This window comes from Mus caroli, unplaced genomic scaffold (genome assembly GCF_978045245.1).
Source record: "Mus caroli unplaced genomic scaffold, Mus_caroli_1 scaffold_12, whole genome shotgun sequence".
NCBI classification, from domain to species: domain Eukaryota; kingdom Metazoa; phylum Chordata; class Mammalia; order Rodentia; family Muridae; genus Mus; species Mus caroli.
This window is the reverse complement of record NW_028227267.1, coordinates 11,751,247-11,771,875: the sequence shown is the minus strand read 5'-3', so window position 1 is coordinate 11,771,875 and position 20,629 is coordinate 11,751,247. Positions and strand designations below refer to the sequence as shown.

The 20,629-nt window shown below is 41.1% G+C and overlaps 1 protein-coding gene across 1 annotated transcript in view; it reads right to left on the bottom strand.

Annotated features, from left to right (window-relative positions):
- The window catches only part of LOC110309629 (uncharacterized), a 74,698-nt gene that overhangs the window by 46,614 nt on the left and 7,455 nt on the right, over nt 1-20,629 (bottom strand). The window contains exons 5-10 of the mRNA XM_085828387.1: nt 19,839-19,902; nt 11,887-12,177; nt 9,405-9,826; nt 6,838-6,969; nt 2,596-2,629; nt 1,207-1,279 (exon numbers count right to left, since the gene is read on the bottom strand). Of these exons, the coding sequence (XP_085684513.1) occupies nt 1,207-1,279; nt 2,596-2,629; nt 6,838-6,969; nt 9,405-9,826; nt 11,887-12,177; nt 19,839-19,902 (1,016 nt within the window). The remainder of the gene's footprint in view (nt 1-1,206; nt 1,280-2,595; nt 2,630-6,837; nt 6,970-9,404; nt 9,827-11,886; nt 12,178-19,838; nt 19,903-20,629) is intronic.

The window sequence follows — 20,629 nt, the reverse complement described above, 5'->3', positions numbered from 1 at the left end:
CACTACTACAGAACTAGAAAAGTCAGAAGCGTGACATGAGTATAAAGTCTTAAAAAGGGCACTACAGTTTACAAGACAGAATAGGCCAACACAAAAACAGCCAGCTTCTTTTTGGTAAAAATACAATCAGAGCTGGCAAGATGGCTCAGCAGGTAAGAGCACCGACTGCTCTTCCATAGGTCCTGAGTTCAAATCCCAGCAACCACATGGTGGCTCACAACCATCCATAATGAGGTCTGATGCCCTCTTCTGGTGTGTCTGAAGACAGCTACAGTGTACTTATGTATAATAAATAAATCTTTAAAAAGAAAAAAAAGATTAAAAAAATACAATGAAAGTGCAAGAGGACATTACAACATCTTACTCACATGCAGGAAGATGTCCAAAGGACACCAACGACTCTATGTGAGTAGTATGCACTGGTGAGTAGGATGCATAGGGAGATGAGGTGTGGCTTAATGGGACTGCAACAGTGCTACCAAGTGAGCAGGACACCCTAGGAAGGACCACCACAAGCCAGATAGGATCAAATTCAAGCCTGAAACAAGGAGAAAGTCATTGTGTGTGTGTGTGTGTGTGTGTGATAATGAATGTATCCTGAATATACACTGAAGTTTTGAAAAGCAACAATAAAAACAACTTAATTTCTTTAAAGGTGAAAAGTCTATTTGCTAAAGAAAATAAGCTAATAGGGAAAAAAATCACATTTAATATTGTAAGTTTGTATGAAGGACATGGTAGAATGAATGGTTATATCCTGTTGGGTTTTGTTTTGTTTGAGGCAGAGTCTCTCTATGTAGGTGTGGATTCTTGAAAAACAGTTAATACTTGCAGAGGAGATCGTGGTTCAGGAGGCAGGGATAGCAGGGACCAGCTCTATCATTGCTACAGTATTCCAGGTTGAGACCATGGTCAACCTGACCTAATCATGGTGAAGGGACAGAATAAATAGCCAAGAAAAGATGTCATACACCATGAGAAAAGTGCAATGGGGGTGACCACAGTGACACTATTTTAATACCGAGTGCATGTGTAAAATGAGCAGGAACTGTAACAGCTCACTGTTCTGTGTGGCGTGCTGCTCAGTCTGTTCTTGTTAGTACAAGTCACACACAAAGCCCTCCCATTTGCACTTGATATCACACTCCATGCCAGCTCGTGTATTGAGCAACAAAGCGTGTTCATCATTAGGACACAGCAACTCACAGTCATCTGAGGCTGCTTCACGCGGCAGAGTCCCATCTTCCAGGCCCTCCACACCATTGATTTGCTTCTTGGCCTGTAAAATAAACACCACCAAGTATTCCCAAAATGTTTACACCATATATGACTAGTATGGATGTGATAATATTTTATCTTAAAAGATACTGGGCTGGAGAGATGGCTCAGTAGTTAAGAGCACTGGCTGCTCTTGCAGAGGACCCAGGATTGAATCCCATGCACCTACAAACTAGTTCACAACCATCTGTCACTCCAGTGCCAGGGAACCTGATGTCCTCTTCAAACCTCTGCAGGGCCCAACATGCATGGGGAATATATACATACATCAGGCAAAACACTCACACATTAGATAGATAGATAGATAGATAGATAGATAGATAGATAGATAGATAGATAGATAGATAGATAGATAGATAAGTGTGTGTGTGTGTGTGTGTGTGTGTGTGTGTGTGTGTGTGTGTGTGTGTAGACGTACAGGTACTTCTGAAATGGAATTTTGTCAGAAGGTGCCTTTTGGATAGTTACTGTCCTTTCATTTCTTTTTCAAAAACAAGTCTTTATATAACAAAAGATTCTTTTTTTCTCTTGAAATTTTATCATGTATTTTAATTTATGTTTTTATAGCAGATTATATTATCTTTTAAATTTTTTTCTGGTTGTTTGAGACAGGGTCTCCCTATGTAGGAACTCAAACAAGGCAGGAACTTGTAAGCAAGAGCTAAGGCAGAGGCCATGGAAGGGTGCTACCTCCTGGCTTGCTCTCTATAACTTGTTCAACCTGCTTTCTTATAGGACCCAGGACCACAACCCCTACAGGCATTTTCTCAACTGAGTTTGCCATCTCTCAAATGACTCTTGCTGTGCAAAGCTGTTATGAAAATAGCCAGCACAGCAAGAGTTACTGTGTGTGATTGCTTGAATTGGAACAGCCTCCACACCCCTTTTCCCTCCACCAACATCAGGCTCCATAGTTGCTCCATCTCCTGAAGGGCAAAGCAAACCTGGTTCCTCTCATCAGCAGTCAGGCATACTAGTGTGCCATTCTTCTTGTGGAAACCTTAAACTTTCCTTACACTGCAACATCTGATTGCACAACTCCCTATATGACCTTGCTGTCTTGCTGGCAAGCAGTAGCTTTGGAAACCATCCAGTCCTCTAGTCCCTCCAGGATCCACATAGTGGCAGGCCTAGGGTGAGCAGCACTGAGCCCATGGGGTATTACAAGGTTGTTAAGTCTCTACACCACTGCTCAGAACTAGAGGTGCAGGTGGGAGGCTCAGCAGCTCCCCCGCGTGGCCACATAGCTGCTCAAGGCTCTCTGTGGTTTGCTCTGCTCCCGCCACCAAACTGTTTTTCATGATTCCATTACAGTACCTCGTGCTTTTCTTTAGATGTGCTCTTTGCAGGGCTTAAAAAGTAAAGAAACACAAATTTATTTCAGGTGACTAGGAAATATTTTGAATGCAAATTATATTTTCCTTACATATAACAATCTGAAGTTGTAAACTTACCCTGTCCGTGACTGTTATAGGATACTTAAAATACAATTATTTCTACCAGAGGGCTTGAAAATAAACTTAAGGAACATATGATTCTATTATTATCATGACCAACAGTTAACTTTAGTCAAGACTTTCTGATTACCAAAAGAAAGAGGGAGACACGACATTACTTTTACTATTTGATAGAAATATACCAATTCTTTTTGCTTTGTTCTTTAAAAATACACCAGACCTGGGCATACTGGTACATGCCTTTACTCCAAACAATCGGGAGGAAAGGACAAGGCAGGTCTCTGTGAGTTTGAGGCTAACCTGGTCTATATAGTGAGTTCTGTGCCCACCACAGCTACAAGTAAACCTGTCACAAAACAAAACAAAACAAAACAAAACAAAACAAAACAAAACAAAACAAAACAAATCAGGGCTGGAAAGACAGCTGAGAGGTTAAGAGCATTTGTTGCTCTTACAGAGGGCAACAATGAGTTCAATTTCAAGTATCTACATTGTGATTCGCAGCCATTGTAACTATAAATCCAGAGACCGTGATGCCCTCTTCCAACCCCCACAGTTGACAAGCACAGATGTGGTACACATACATACATACATACATACAGGCAGGCAGAACATGAATAAGAGGTATAAATCCAATTCTAATTTTTTAAATAAATAATAAAATAAAAACACAACAGCAAATTTTCATGAGCACTAAAACTCATTTAGAAAATATTGTTTAATCCCTTAGGAAACCCTTTTTAAAAACAACACTAGGAGTTAGCTTTCTCTTGACCTTATATGCAATTGCTAAAAGAAGAGGAAGAGAAGGAAGAGAAAGAGGAGGAGGAGGAGGAAGAGAAGGAAGAGGAGGAGGAGAAGGAAGAGGAGGAGGAGGAGGAGGAGGAGGAGGAGGACAACAACGACGACAACAACAACAACAAGAATGACCATAGCTGGGCATGGTGGAGCATACCTTTGTGCTCCCAGCACTTGAGAAACAGGGCAGGTGGATGTCTTGTGAGTTCACAACCAGCCAGGCCTATGTAGTGAGTTCCAAGACAGCCAGAGCTACATGGAAAAATCTTGTCTCAAAAAAAAAAAAAAAAAAGTTTTTTAAATTCAAAAAAAAAAAAAAAAAAAGTCCTCCATAATTTTGAGGCAGGGAACATAGCAGATGTTTTACAAAGGAAGGACCTGGGCACAGACATATAGCCGGTTGGTGGTCGACCCAGAATCCAGTCCCATGAACTTTGGCATTACAGAAGTGTTATTAAGTAATATAATAGCAGGTTAATCTAATTATCATTTATTTTTATTTATAAATAGTTACTTCTGAATTTTGCACAATTTTTGAAATTTTTCAAAGCTTTAAACTTGGGAGACTGGAAAACCAACTTTCAGCAAGCTAAAAATTTTCTTTCTAAAAAAATTCTCAACATGAAGTATTAATCAAGTCGGTGGTTTGTTTAAATTTTCAAGAAGTGTTTGTTCAGCAGCATGCAGCAGATGTCGAGGACACTAATGAGCACTCTCTACTTTAGAATGTTGTAATCCCAAAATACTCCCTTCTGCTTGCTTGTCAAGTTTACTTTTGAACAGTCATTAAATCCCTGCCTGGACCCAAACCCCACCAAAATGTAAAGCTAAGATGACTTGCATTTCAATCAGTTATGAAAAGAACAGAAACGACAGGATGGTTACCCAGTGTGCTCGCTAGCTGAAGGTCTTTTACTACGTCACTAAAGAACTCCATGCCTAATAGTTTAATGTGAGGCTATCATTTGTATGTCAATCATATGTAAGTATCATTAAAGAAAATGTCTCAATTGTGTTTTATTGCTGTGAAGAGTCACCATGACCAAGCCAGTGTATAAAAGGAAGCATTTAAGCTGGGGGCTTGCTTACAGTTTCAGAGGGTCAGTCCATGACCATCATTTCAGGGAGCATGGCATTAGGCAGGTAGGCCTGGGCTAGAGCAGCGGCTAAGTGCTTACATTTGAGCTACAGGCACCGGAAAAAGAGATCAGGTCTAATGTGGACTTTGAAACTACAAAGCCCAGCCCCAGTGGTCCACTTCCTAATCCTTCCCAAACAGTCCACCAACAAGAAGAAACCAGCCATTCAAATACATGAGCCTATGGGAGCTATTCTCATTCAAACCGCCAGTTACCAACAACTACCCACCCCCACCTTTCTAAACAGAAGCTCCAAGGACAAGAGGCCTACTCTAAATACCCAACTTTACCAAGAGCTCGGTAAACACTTGCAAATGTTGACAAGACCGATAGAGTCCTGGCTACTCAAAGACAGGTCAGAGCCTGGAGAACTAACACAGGTGACAGATTTCTTGTGGTGTTGTTGTTGTTGTTGTTGTTCTTTCTTCGAGACAGGGTTTCTTTGTGTAGCCCTGGCTGTCCTAGAACTCACTCTGTAGACCAGGCTGGCCTCAAACTCAGAAATCCGCCTGCCTCTGCCTCCCAAGTGCTGGGATTAAAGGCGTGCACCACCACTGCCCAGCTGGGTGACAGATTTCTTTTGTTTGTTTTTTTAGATTTATTTATTATATGTAAGCACACTGTAGCTGTCTTCAGACACACCAGAAGAGGGTGCCAGCCAACCATTGGACTGAGCACACGGTCCCCAATGGAGGAGCTAGAGAAAGGACCCAAGAAGTTAAAGAGGTTTGCAGCCCCATAGGAGGAACAACAATATGAACTAACCAGTATCCCCCAGAGCTCCCAGGGACTAAACCACCAAGCAGAGAGTACACATGGTGGGACTCATGGCTCCAGCTGCATATGTAGCAGAGGGTGGCCTTGCTGGTCATCAATGGGAGGAGAGGCCCTTGGTCCTGTGAAGAAGGCTCAATGCCCCAGTGTAGGAATGCCAGCGCCAGGAAGCAGGAGGGGTGGGTTGGTGAGCAGGGGGAGGGGATAAGGGGGTTTTCAGAAGGTAAACCAGTAAAGGGGATAACATTTGAAATGTAAATAAAGAAAATAACATATATATAGTATATGTAAGTACACTGTAGCTGACTTCAGACACACCAGAAGAAGGCGTCAGATCTCATTACGGAGAGTTGTGAGCCACCATGTGGTTGCTGGGATTTGAACTCAGGACCTTTGGAAGAGCAGTCAGCGCTCTTACCCACTGAGCCATCTCTCCAGCCCAAAGATTTGTTTTATTTTTTAAGATTTATTTATTGTATTTAAATGAGTACACTGTAGCTGTCTTCAGACACACCAGAGGAGGGCATCAGATCCCATCACAGATAGTTGTGAGCCTCCATGTGGTTGCTGGAAATTGAACTCAGGACCTTTGGAAGAGCAGTCAGTGCTCTTAACCATTGAGCCATCTCTCCAGACCCTGGGTGACAGATTTCTACACACACATATCATAGTATCCTTTGTGTGCTGAGCACCTAACTAATATAGTGTGGACAAGCATAACAAAATAATTGATTTTCAGTTATATTTTTAAATTGTGTTTAAAATTAACTGGCAGAATCAGATAAACAATCTTCATCATTTTGGTCACACAGTCCATAGCTAGATTATTAAATGTCTTTTAAATGTGATTTCTGTAAAACAGCCCACAGTGAACTTCTGTAACTACTGCTACTGTGAAAACTTGCCTATCCTTTTCTTTCCAACGGCCACAATGGTCTTGTATCTTGTTGAGCATTCAGACACATTTTACTGCCCAAAGTGTTTTTTTATTTAAGAAGACTTTTTTTTTTCATTTCTGCTTTCCTGCCTGTGTATTCCAATGTTAAACAAGTAAAGTTTGACATCTCCCCATACTCATCTCCCTCTCCTTTCTAAAAGCATGCAAATTCCCACACTCCACAGCATTCATTTTAATAAGAAAAACCTAAATCTTACATCCTTCCACAGTTATCCGCTCCTCTAATACTTCTCTGAGTAAACACTCTCTGAGCTGTTGGGCTTCCATGAAGAGTACGTGTGAGTCAGTCCCAATCTCTCTCAGCTCTCCAGCAGTGTAGGTACAGCTGAGTGTCCCTCTGCTTTGAGTGACTACTATAGTCAGCTGTTTTATTTCCATAAGAAGTACTCACTGTTAATACTCCTTTACAGGGAACAAAGCATCTCCCTGTTACCTTTGTCCGTCCCGATGGAGTTGGCGAGCACAGCTCTGCTTCAACAGTAACACAGCACTCGTGTCTGCAGCACACTTCTCAAACGTTGCCATGGAATCTCCCATTTCCATCAAATGCGTGGCAGGTTCTCTCCTTTAAGAGAATCATAAACGTCAGTGTTGGGGTTTTGGTTTTGGTTTTTGGTTTGTTTTTAGTAATTCTACTAACCAAGGTTAAAAAAACAATTGGATAAAGTCCTATCTTCCACATTTTAATTCATTTATTCACTTAAAAAAAGATTAAAATGCCCCAGCTAAAGGCAATCAAAGATGTGTTTTCTAACTATAAGAACAGGTAGCAAAGAGAGGAGTTGATGGGTGAACATGCAGCTAGGCATGAGGAAGGCTTTACAGAAGAGTAACATGTTTAAAAAGGAGCTCAGCGGGACAAGCAGGACAGCAAACTCTTCTACTTAGACAACAGAATGTAGGCACAAAGCTACGAGCATAGCATCCTAACATCTTAAGAGGAAAAACAGAAAACCCACAAGTACTCCGAGATGGATGTCATGCTGCCTGTATACACGATGCAGATGGTTAGAAGTCACCATCTGCAAGCTGTGAAAGGGTGGAGAGAAGAGGCCAACACTGGGTGTCTTCCTCCATCTTATCTGTTAAGACAGCAAAGCTCACTGATTGGCAGCACCAACTGGCCGGTATTCCCCCTAGAAGTGTGGAAGCATCCTACCACGCCTGGCTTTTCTTGGGTGCTGGGGATCTGAGCTCCTGCTTGCACAGCAAGCATTTTACTGCCTGAGCCATCTTCCCAGCCAAAGACTGAATGTTAGACATGGGAATAATATTAATAACTAGATTTGTGCTGCACCTTTGTCTTGTTTTAAATATACTATTAATTTAAATTACATTTAAAAGAGCACAGTCTATATAATATGACAGCCAATAAAAATGTCTTCAGAGCAAAGCCTTCCTTCTAAAACATGACAGTGTAGTACAGAGCAGCATAGTAAATGTCGATGAATATAACTCTCAACATGAGCTGCAGGGATTGGTCTACTCACTTTTAAACTCTATGCCTCCCAAAAATCAACCTGCTTAACTGGTTGGAACTAGTTGGCACGTCTATTAGTATCACTATTCCCAGAACACTTTACAAATTAAGCAGGATTCAATGTTAGACCTGTGCTTGACCAATACAGCTCCCCCTTATCACAGACAATCAAACTTCAAATATGTCTTGTGGGAGAAGCTGAAGTCTCTTTGATGATGTATCTTGAATTGTTGCCACAGCATCGCTTAGCATAACAACAGGGACCTCCTGGACGGTTTTCCCACTCCCACACATGGCTGTTACTTCATTTACTCTTTATATTTTACATTGTTAATACATAAAGTGACTTTTGTTATCCCTTTGATTTATTTGCCACAGATAAAACTATCATAAAGACAGGCAGAAAAGTAAGTAAGAATAAGTAACCACAGGGATGGGACTTTCTGTCTATATGGAAAATTATTACTGTGGTGACTATAAAAGGTCACCAGAAATTTTTAACAATGATAATAAATGAAAATCCTGGGAACTGATGCACATCAAACTTTTAAAAGTGAAATTACTTTAATGTTTAAAACAACATCAGGCAGGGTAAACTTCATTTGCTCATACAACAAATATACATTGAGTAGCTTCTTACTGTATGCTAACCCACTATCTAACCAATGAGGTCACAGTGGTAAGCAGAGAAAAGTCTACTCTGATATTGAAGTACACATGGAATAACAATAAATGAGACAGAAAGACAGACATACAGTATGTTAGAGGAGGAAAACAAACTTTATGTACTGTTAAGGATGCCGTGGAAGGGGCACTGTCCAGCAGGACCAAGTGGCTATGCTGAGACTATGGCTTGTAAGCAAGAACTAAGAAGACAATAGAACATGGCAGGCAACTGTGAGATAGAAACCCTGCAAGTTCAGAGAGATGCCTGAGTGTTCAGTGTGGCTGGGATAGAGTGACAAGGACAGAAAAATCCTAGTTCAAGTCAGAGATAAAGCAGGAGGCTAATCTGTGTGTCTCATGAGGTACTGTGGCCGATACTCTGAGTAAAATGGAGTGAGGCCGGGCGGTGGTGGTGCACGCCTTTAATCCCAGCACTTGGGAGGCAGAGGGAGGTGAATTTCTGAGCTCGAAGCCAGCCTGGTCTACAAAGTGAGTTCCAGGACAGCCAGGGTTATACAGAGAAATCCTGTCTCGAAAAAAAAAAAAAAAAAAAGGGAAGAAAGAAATGGAGTGAGTGGGCTTGGGTTCTAGGTCAGGAACAACTGTCTGACTTCTGTGTCATTGAATTCATTAACCATAGACAAGGCTTCCCTCGTGTTTGCCAGCTACAATGGTTATATTTATATAACATTGTTTTCAATATAACTAGAAAATAGAATCAAACTATTAAACGTTTCTGAGAGTGGGTAATGTCTGTCTATTGCTATACAAAGTACAGAGCAATGTGATCATCAAAATGAGTGTCTCTTTTGTCAGTCAAAATTGATTATTTTAAACTAATGTCATGGTCTTACTTATCATGTTCTTTTTTTGCCTTAAGTGCGAAATCCTTGTCATTAGTAGCCCCACTGTGCCTTTGAGGAGTTGGTTCATTGCCTTTGTGGTCAGCAATAGCAGTAACCGCTGCGAGAGCAGCAGTGACAGCAGCAGCGACCACAGCATTAACAGTAGCGTTGGAGGAGGCCACAGCAGAAGCAGCTGCCGCTGCAGCCGCAGCAGCAGCAGAGGCATCAGAGGCGGAAGCGGAAGCAGAGGCGGAAGCAGCGGAAGTGGAAGCTGCCGAAGCAGAGGAGGAAGCAGATTCCGCATAAGTAGAGGCTGAAACAGCAGCTACAGCAGCAGCAGAGGCAGAAGCAACAGCACAAGCTGTTCTGTCGTCAGAGTTCTCCAGTGCTACATTCGGTTCCTGGAGTCCGTACTTCCTCTCTTCTTCAACCTTTAAGGGAATTCAGGCTGTGTTACTGTTCATTAAAATGGAGTTTTATAGATTCATTTATTTTATTACTAGTCAGTGCCATGGTCCACAAATATTTGTGTTTTAATTTTATCAGTACAGACCACTGACATTTTGTAAGCTCTGCTTCACTTCTGTTTGAGTAAGAGACCCAGGAATTTTCAGAAATCTTAAGGGGACATGCTCTGTCTGACTTTTAAATTTTTGCCCTTTGCTGCTAAGCAATGGTGGACACACCTTTAATTCAAGCACTCAGAAAGCAGAGGTAGACTGATCTGTGTGAGTTCCAGAACAGCCAGGGCTACACAGAGAAACCCTGTCTCAAAACAAAACTAAACTAAACAAAACAGCCCTGGTTTTTTTATTGTTTGTTTGCTTTTGTTTGTTTGTTTGTTTGTTTGCTACCTGACACATTCACTTCCTTAGTGATGTGAAGAAATATCAAGAAAAGGACAGTGTATATCCTCTCCAGTATAGATTTTACATTAATAGCCAGATTTAGAGACTGTGACATTAAAGAGATTGTGGAATAAAAGGAGCCTCACCCTTCTGCTCTATATCAGTCTTTCCTCGTGGTCGCTCACAATTGCTCACTGGGATCCTGGGGTAGCAAATCAGTGAAGGTGGCCTTTGAAATGCATGAACAACGCATGCCACTACCCACAGCGGAGGGGAGCAGCTGAGCTGCAAGTATGGACTCTGGAGATCCCTTCCGACCTCTCACTCCTTAACCATGACTGTTACACCTGAGGGACAGCAGGTAATGGCTTGCTACATACAGCAGGAGTTATGTGAACAAAGCCTGGAGGAGCACTCTAAGTGATGGATTGGTACTATCCATTGGTTGATAAATTTCCATAAGGCTGACTCAGTCAGGTTACCCAGAAAACCCACTGAACCAGCTAAATTTAAGAACTGTGAGTTTGGGGCTTGGAGAGATGGCACAGCAGTTATGAGTCCTAGGATTTGGTTCCAAGCACCCACGCAGGGGCTCACATCTGTCTGAAACTCCACTTCCAGGGGATCCAATCCCTTCTGACCTCAGTGGGAGCACCAGGCATGCATATGGTGCACAGGCATACATGCAGGCAAAACATTCATACCCAAGCATACAGAAAAGTTTTAAAAAAAAAAAAAAGTGTGAGTGGCACAGCTGTGGCTGATGGGAAGCACTCCCCCACCCCACCCCACCACCCTGCCATGAAGACAAACAACACTCAGTGCTCTGTTGGAGAATAGAGAAGACCTGACTCTGCCTGTTAGGACCATGCTTTCCCAAGAGCACTGCCTTTACCACGTAACAGCCTCTACTCCCAGGTTTGTACTAGTTTGGTTTAGATTAGCTGAATATGCCATCTTTTATTTCAGGCCCATGATACATTATGAAGTGTAACCACTGTCCTTTTGGCTTTCTAGGCTTATACTTATATCTAATATCTAATTTTCAGTTAGTGATATTTTGGTTTGTAGATTTATCATTTATATATCAAACATGTCGGTTCCAATTATAAGTACCCTAGAAATCATCATCATCATCATTTTCTGCATTGTTATAGAATTGCCTTCATTTGTGACTGGAGACATGGCTCAGCAGATAAGAGCACTGGCTGCTCTTCCAGAGGACCCCTGTTTGAGTCGCAGCACCCACATAGCAGCTCAAAACCACCTGCAACTTTAGTTGCAGGGAATCCAGTGCCCTCTTCTGACCTTTGTGGGCACTGCATACACATGGTGCACAGACATATAAGCAGGCAAAACACTCATACACATAAAATAATACCGTTTTTAAATGTTTAAAGTGTGTTCTCATTCTAGGTTGTTGTTCTCATAGTCTAATCTGTTTTTCCTTAAGCCTTAGAAGGCTAAGTGACAAGTGACCTGGGACTGGGGACAAGAGGGAGATGCCAGGGTATTTTCAAGACTGAGGGTTGTTTTTTTTTTTTTTTTAATAATATCTGCAATACAATGGGGACAGTCTCTCCAGATGCATCTTTTCCCTGACAGACAGACAGACACATGATTTTTAGATTAGGGGGAATTACCTTCAAGTGGGCTTTTGCTTTAGAGATGCTAGGTGGTGGCTCTTTCTCAAAGGGTTGAGGAAACAACCTTAATTTGTTTCTGAGGACTTTATTAAGCTGTTCCCCTTGCTGGGCTTCCTCTGCTGTTTTCGTAGGAGCACATCCTGAATGTACAGGTCTATGTCCTGCATCACATTTCTTTTTCTCCTTTTGTTCTTGAGATGTCTTTTGCAGATGGTTGGATGGTAGGTTTGTTTTCCTGGCTTTAGATGCTTTTTGTCTTGGAGTACTGGTTTTTAAAGCAACTTCCTCCTTACCAGTCATTGAGGGGAGTGGACACAGAACAAACAGAAATGAATTCATATCACAGTTATTTTCTTCATATTGGCTTAGCCACTCATAACCCACTGGCTCATCATTAAGAAATAAACAGGGCTGCAGATATGACTCTGAGGTGCAGCCCTTGTGAGGCCCTAAGTTCAATTTCTAGCACTAGAAAATAATTAAAAAAAAAAACAAGTAAAAATAATTTACCCCAGCCTAGACTAGAAGGAGACCATGAGGTAACAAACTTAATTCTGCTAATGTTATTTAGAATAGATATGCCGCTATGTGCTAAACTTAAAGAAGTAAATTATTTCTTTCTTTGTTTTTAACAAGAGTCTCACTATACAGGCTTGGCTAGCCTGGAACTCACAGACATCTGTCTACCTTTACCTTCCAACGGCTGGGATTAAAACTGTGGTCCACTACACTCAACTAAATTAGATAATCTTTTAATATTACAAAAGAAGCGCCTAGTCTCCATGTTGAGTTCCAAGACAGCCAAAGCTAGCTCTGTGTGTGTGTGTGTGTGTGTGTGTGTGTGTGTTTGTGTGTGGCATTGGCTGTCACACAGTCTCCTGGGAACTAGAGAGAGCCACATCACTGCAGTCCCCTTCTCTCAGACACGGCCTTCCCCTTGAGGAAGATGTTACCCAAAGGTGGAAACTGTCATATATATATATATATATATATATATATATATATATATATATATATGAAGGGGTTCTCATCTAAAAATAGTTTTAGCTCACCTTACGTTGATCATAGTGAGCCCTGACTATGCATACTAGTCCTTTTCCCTAAGATCACTAAATAACCATTAGGCAAGCTTCAGATGAGTAAGAGCCAAAATTAATAAATACAAATCAAAAAAGAAACCAACTCTTAGATTTTACTTTAAGCTACATATTATTAGGGGTGTGGTGCATCTTTACTCTCTGTCTGTGTTAAGTTCAATTCTCATCTATTCTCATTTCCACTAAAGACAATGCATAAAGCTTTCATGCTGTTTACTGATAGGCTATGTTAAGATAAAGTAAGGCAGAAAGTTATTTTTGTATGCACTACCCCACAGGCTCTCTTTTGGTAGGACGAGTCTCTTAAGGCAGACCGGGGGATTTTGTAAGACTCTGTTCTCTGCCTCAGTATTCTGCCCTCAGGACAATTAGAGACCATGAAACAGAACTAATTCTATAAATTGGCACGAGTGAGCGATAATAGAAAAGGACAAATTCAAGCCCGTGGGAATGAGCCCCTTACCCTTACCTCCAACCCAGTGGCTGTCACTGTTACATTGCTCACAGCTCCAAGCATTTAATAGAAGAACTCAACTTAAATCATGCCTTAATTACATAAACAAGAGCATGGGAACTGCACAGACGGGCTGGAGAGCTGGCTCAGTGGGAAACAGTACTGGCTGCTCTCCCAAAGGACCTGAGTTTGATTCCCAGCACCCAGATAGTAGCTCACAGCCACCTGTAACTCCAGCTCCAGGGTGATTTAATGCCCTCTCTTCACCTCCAAAGGCACCAGGCACAAACATGATGTACAGCTATACATGTAGGTGAAATATCCATACACATAAAATAAAAAATAAATCTTTTTGAAAACTACACAGGGAAAGATACTTTAATTATAAAGATTTTTTAATGTATTTTATTGGGTATTTATTTCATTTACAGTTCCAATGCTATCCCAAAAGTCCCCCACACGCTCCCCCACCCACCCACTCCCACTTCTTGGCCCTGTCGTTCCCCTGTACTGGGGCATATAAAGTTTGCACGACCAATGGGCCTCTCTTTCCACTGATGGCCGACTAGGCCATCTTCTAATTCATATGCAGCTAGAGACAGGAGCTTGGGGGGGGGGTAACTGGTTAGTTCATATTGTTGTTCCACCTATAGGATTGCAGATCCCTTTAGCTCCTTGGGTACTTTCTCTAGCTCCTCCATTGGGGACCCTGTGATCCATCCAATAGCTGACTCTGAGCATCCACTTCTGTGTTTGCTAGGCCCCGGCATAGTCTCACAAGAGACAGCTCTATCTGGGTCCTTTCAGCAAAATCTTGCTATGGTGTCAGCGTTTGGAAGCTGATTATGAGATGGATCCCTGGATATGGCAGTCTCTAGATGGTCCATTTTAGTTTATATTTTATTAAATATAGTTTATATTTTATTTAATGTTTCTATATTCAAAATGTTTTAGTCAAATACATAAATTGAAAATAAAGAGATAAGGGAGAGATGGCTCAGTGGTTAAGAGCACTGTTTGCACTTTCAGAGGTCCTGAGTTCAAGTCTCAGCAACCACTTGGTGGCTCACAACCATCTATAGTGGGATCTGATGTCCTCTTCTGGTGTGTCTGAATATATGAAATAAATCGAAAGAAAGAAAGAAAGAAAGAAAGAAAGAAAGAAAGAAAGAAAGAAAGAAAGAAAGAAAGAAAGAAAGAAAGAAAGAAAGAGGAAAGGGAGGGGGAGAGAGGAAGGAAGGAAGGAAGGAAGGAAGGAAGGAAGGAAGGAAGGAAGGAAGGAAGGAAGGAAGGCAAGCAGGCAGACAGAAACCTGAAGTCCTATCACGGTGAGACAGGGACTCGCTGGACCAAGCTGGCTAGTCTGGTCACAGACATTTGCCTGCCTTTGCCTCCCAAGTGCTGAATCGACTGGCTGAAGGGAATATCTTTATACATCCATATCCAGGCCCATTTAAATTTGATCAGCCTCCTCAGAGCACTCTCAGATTCTCTCAGGGTGCTGACTGTCACACAGTCTCCTGGGATCTAGAGAGAGCCACATCACTGCTGTCCCCTTCTCTCAGACATAGCCTTTCCCTCCTACTCTTGAGGAAGATGTTACCCAAAGGAAAAAACTGTCACTAGCTGACAACTCCCTGTAACTTTCTTCGGTAGTGACAGCTCTGGGAACAATAACTTCAAAATGCACCTTCATTACAATACATTAAAAATATCTCCCACGCCCCAACAAGACCTTGGAGAACGGAGACCAGATTTTAATCTTTTATGTGAAAGGCCATTACTTTGAGAAAACAATAAAATGTCAATAACGTATTTGTTCACTGTCATTGTGACCTGGTCACTCCCCAGCTTTGTCCTCAAAGGTCCCATCACATTTTTTTTTCTAAGACATTTTACAAATCAGTAAATTTTTTTCCAAACTAAGGGTTTCATGTCCTAAATTGACCAAGTACCTTCTCTATACAAATGAATGAGAAAGCAGGAAGTGGTGGCACATGCCTTTGATCCCAACACTTGGGAGCCACAGTCAGATGGACCTCTGCGTGTGTCTACATAGTGAGTTCCAAACCAGTCAGAACTACACAGTGAAACCATGACTCAATAACTAAATTAGTTAACTAATAATTTTCAACTATTATGCTGAATTTTCATCACATCATAAGAAATTTAACTTATTTTGAATGGAAGATGCAGAGCTGGCTCAGTGGTTAAAAGCTCTTGCTACGTTTCCAGAGGACCCAGGTTGGGTTCCCAGCACTGACATGGTCAGGCTTACAGCCGTCTGTGATTCCAGTTCCAGCAGATATAACACCTGCTTCTCATCCAGGCACACTCACTATAAATGTTTGAATTTCCACAAGTTTTTCAGTGTTAGCTTAATACAAAAAAAAAAGGCTAGAAATAGGGGCACTCTCTTAAAACCTGTATTCTAGTAAGATAAGGGTGTCGAGGAAGACACAACTGTGCTCTTCGGTGAAGCGGAAGGCACTAGAGAGATTCCAAGCCAATAACTGCCTATTCCATTGGAACTTACTTAGTTACATGGGAGTATTAGCAAAAACGTATTAGCTAATTTACAAATCATTTTACATAAAGCTCAGTAGATACAGCACTTCCCATGAACTACAAAGATTGGGGTTCAGATCCCAGTACCCACAGGAAAGCTAGGCAGAAATAGTGGCCCACCTGTAAACCCGATCGATCCTCTGGAGGATCCAGAACAGGCTGCCTAGTCAAACCAGCCAAAAACAGTGTGAGCTCCAAGTACAATGAGAGATGATACTGTGTTAAAAACTGAAGTGTAATGGTATGGAGGAAGGCACCCAAGATCAGCCTTGAGCCTCTACATCCATGTACACACATGCATACACACATCACATACACATGTGTGTGCACACACATACACACCACACTCAAACACATAAAAAAAGAAACACTCAACTGTATACTTACCCAAGTAATTCTTGATTAAATATCAAACATGCCTTATGTGGGAAGAACTATTTCTTACGTAAATGTCCAGTCACTGGGTATGTTTCAACCCATTCTGTTTGTTGTTGTTGTTGTTGTTCTTTTAGTTTGTTAGTTTAATTGTTTGTTTGTTTGTTTGTTTGTTTGTTTGTTTTGAGACAGAGTCTATGTCGCCCTGGCTGTCCTGCAACTCTCTATATAGACAAGACTGACCTAGAACTCACAGAGATCTGCCTGCCTCTACCTGTGAGGGCTGACATTAGAAACATGTACCACCCATTCTTTTATTTTTTTATGTGTATAAGTATTTTTCCTACATGTAAGTGCTCCATGTATATGCCAGGTGCCCACAAAGGCCTAAAGAAGTCTTGGGATCTCCAGCAACTGGAGTAGCAGATGGTTGTGAGCCACCATGTGGGTGCTGGAAACAATCCTGGTCTTCTGCAAGAGCAGCCAGTGTTCTTAACCACTGAGCCGTTTGTCATCTCAATCTATTCTCTTATTTGTCCACCACTCCCCCAAAAGCATCTTACAGGGGCTGGAGAGATGGCTCAGCAGTTAAGAGCACTGTCTGCTATTACAGAGGTCCTCAGTTCAATTCCCAGCAACCACATGGTGGCTCACAACCATCTGCAATGGGATCCAATGCCCTCTTCTGGTGTGTCTGAGAACAGAGATGGTGTACTCACATATATAACATAAATTTTTTAAAAAGTATCTTACTAGTCATTTAGAATTTATGAAAGTAAATATATGCATGTCACAACTACAAACATTTTCCCCCAAATCAACTCTCCACATGAAACATTGATAGGAAGGCAACTGTGAATTTTAGAAAACACTACAAAAGCAGAGTGTAGAGCAAGAAAATTAATCTTACAAGAATATTATCTTAGTATCAATATTACTATCATCTGTTTTTCAACTGGGGCCATCAGGTCCAAATATGCAGGAGGACCTCCACAGTAAAGACATACAATAATGAGTAAGTTGGAATATTTTAACAAAATCTGGGAAAAGACTAGTTACACGTTAAATGGTATTTCCTGATTTATTTAATTGGACGTTAACCTTTAATTTTTAATGAGCACGTTCTATCTTCAATTACCACAATCTGTAACACATGATTAAATGAAAACTGACTCATAAATCCATGCAAAAGAGCAAAAGCCAATATTGACAAAGCCTGAAATAATTTACCTGCACAAATTACATGACCTGAAGACTAAACTGAAATATCCATTGCAATGGTGTGTATATGCTTGACCCGTGGGAAGTGGCACTGCACTATTAAGAGATGGGGCCTTATTGGAATAGGTGTAGCTTGCTTGAAGGAAGTGTGTCACTGTGTAACAAGCTTTAAGGGCTCCTCCTAAGCTCAGGCTCTACCCAGGGTGAAAGAGTCTCCTCCTGGCGCCTGTAGAGGACAGTCTCTTCCTGGCTGCCTTCAAATCAAGATATAGAACTCTCAGCTACTCCTCCACCACCACATCTGCCTGCAGGCTGCCATGAATAATTAGTACAAAATACATTATAATGGCATAGATCGTCTGTAGATCTGCTGTGATGACTACATGACATAGCAAGCATTAAGTATATGATATAGTATCTATACCAGACTACACTACACAAGTATTAATGTCTTATCTATGCATTCTCCAATTACTTAATATATTTCCAAATATGTGAATTCCTACCTGGGTAAAGAGCTATGTTCAGTACTGTCATCTGTTTCAAAGGAGAAAGGCAAAATATCTTTGTAACGACAATAGAAAAATATAATATCACACTTATAAGACCGGTACTTGGTTATAATGTGTTCCTTTGAGAAACTATCTAAAGTGAGTATTAACTAGACTGTTGATAGGCAATTAATATAAAAGCTCTTACTTCCAATATTGTACATTTCAAATATTATAAGACACTTATCAAGACTGAATGACTAAAGATAGGCTGCTTCATACAATGACTATAATCCTAAATGTACACTATCAAACTAATCGAAAATGATATCATTAGCAGAATCAGATTGACAGTGTCAAGAAAAATATAATGTTCTTTTTTTTTTCCCCGGACTAATGGCACTAGCAACAATTCTAAGAGAATGTACCTAAGACAAAGATTTCCTCCACAGTTTCAGCTGAGGTTGTTCAGAATGTAAAAGTCCTGGCTGCAGGAGATCACATCTATGGGCACTGCTCTCTGTAGCATGGCAGGCCTCAGCCCATCCTCATCTCCACAAAGAAAGGTCCAATACTATCATGCTGAGGTAGTATGGAAGGAAGCCACTGGTGTTGCTGCGGTAGAACTGACTCTCCTCACCTCAGCTCTGGTGAAGCACAGCGTTCAGATTCATCTACACTCTTCACACCCTGAAAGATGTGCTTCCCGAAAGCAAGGCAAGTAGCAAAGATGCCACTGCAATGACAGTCGCTGAAAGAGCAAACTCTGCAGTGTCCCCCCCCCCCCACTGTTAGACTCTTAGCCAGACTCAACTCTGAAATACGATCATTTCCTCAACGCTTCTCTTCAGCTGGCAAACTGCTGTGGACATCTTGCTTCATAGCATGTAAACCATGCATCATCATCTCCTATGTTGATTAAGAATAACATCAAGGAAACCAGTATGGGAGGTAGACCTAATGAGGATTCATGTAGAAAGTTCACTGATGCCTGTGTTCGATCCTGAGCACATACCACAAGAGGGAGGAGCTACACTGTTAAAACTGTTCAGTGAGCCAATTATATGTTATGGCAGAACACAGTCACCTGCAAATGAGAACTGATTAAGATGAGAGTCAGACAATATGCAGATGCTGTTCCAAACTGGGATGTTTAGAGAGCAAAAAGCAGACAACTTAAATGACATTGGGAGATATTAATGAAAATGCTTGACTACTGTATCTCATTACACAATGACATTTGGGTTTTGTTGTTGATGATGTATTTTCTTTTGAGACGGGGGTCTTACTGAGTAGCTCTGGATGTCCTAGAACTTACTATGCAGATCAGGCTGGTCTTGAACTCACAGAGATCCACTTCATGTGCTGGGATCAAAGGCATTATATTGCATAGTGACATTAGTGACACTGAACTTCATAGGGGCAAAATATATTACATTTATCATAAAAATTAAATGAAATAAAATGAATGAAAATTAAATGAAAAATTTATTTTTATGACAAGTCCAACTTATGATAATGGAACTATAATGTACTAGGTTAGAAACATTTTTCCTGTTTATATAAAGACATTAGGTGTCAAAACTAAAAAAAAACAATATTATCAGGCATATTAATTTCATTTCAATTTTTTAGAAATAATTTCTTACATTCTGAATTCCAGAATGTTAGAAAACAAATTAATAAACAATTCAACTAAAATTTCACCTTCACTCTTTTTCAGATCCAAAATAAAAATCTTACCTGCACTGCTCTGCATGGATTTTTTTTACATATTCGGTTTTGCTGTTTCTTGGGTATTGCTCCACTGTGGCATACAAAAAAAGTGATATTTTATTATTTATATGAAAATATTTACCAAGTATTCTAATTCTGTTTTTGAATTCATAATGTACCTTACATTAGAAATGTATCAACAACTTTTAATGTGTTCTTCAACAGTTAACTGCCATGGTCCTCACTTTTCTTCTCATGTAGAAGAAGTGTGAACAATTCAGCCCTTGGTTAAAATAACAACAAAGCCACCCACACACCACACATACATACACCACACATACACACACACCACAAACACACACACAACACACACAGGAGTTCTGTTCTTCCCTATGTTCTGCTCTGGTGGCTATAGTAACTGTGGCCTTTGTATTTGTGTGCCTCTGGAGTTAGTGCTCCTCCTTCACTCATCTGCCCATGTCCATCAGGTAGCACAGCTCTATCCCTGTCATGACCTTTGGAGGCACTTCCTTCATTGAGTGTGATGCGGTCTACAAAGAGGCTGGTTCTGTAAATCGTGAGCTCACGTTCTTGGTGCCTTCAAACACTGTGTTAACTGCAACATCTCTTCATAGTCCATTCATGAGTGAGTGGTGAGGCCACTACCTGGCTGTTTCTATGCCTCACAAGCATTTCCGTGTAATGCTGAGTCCTTATGGCTCACAGTGTGTGCCAAAACTCAAAGGACAGCACAGTCCTTCCGCTACAGCTAAGAGCTGCACATTTCAGGGGTTGCTGTCGGTCTTGGTTTCCTAGAC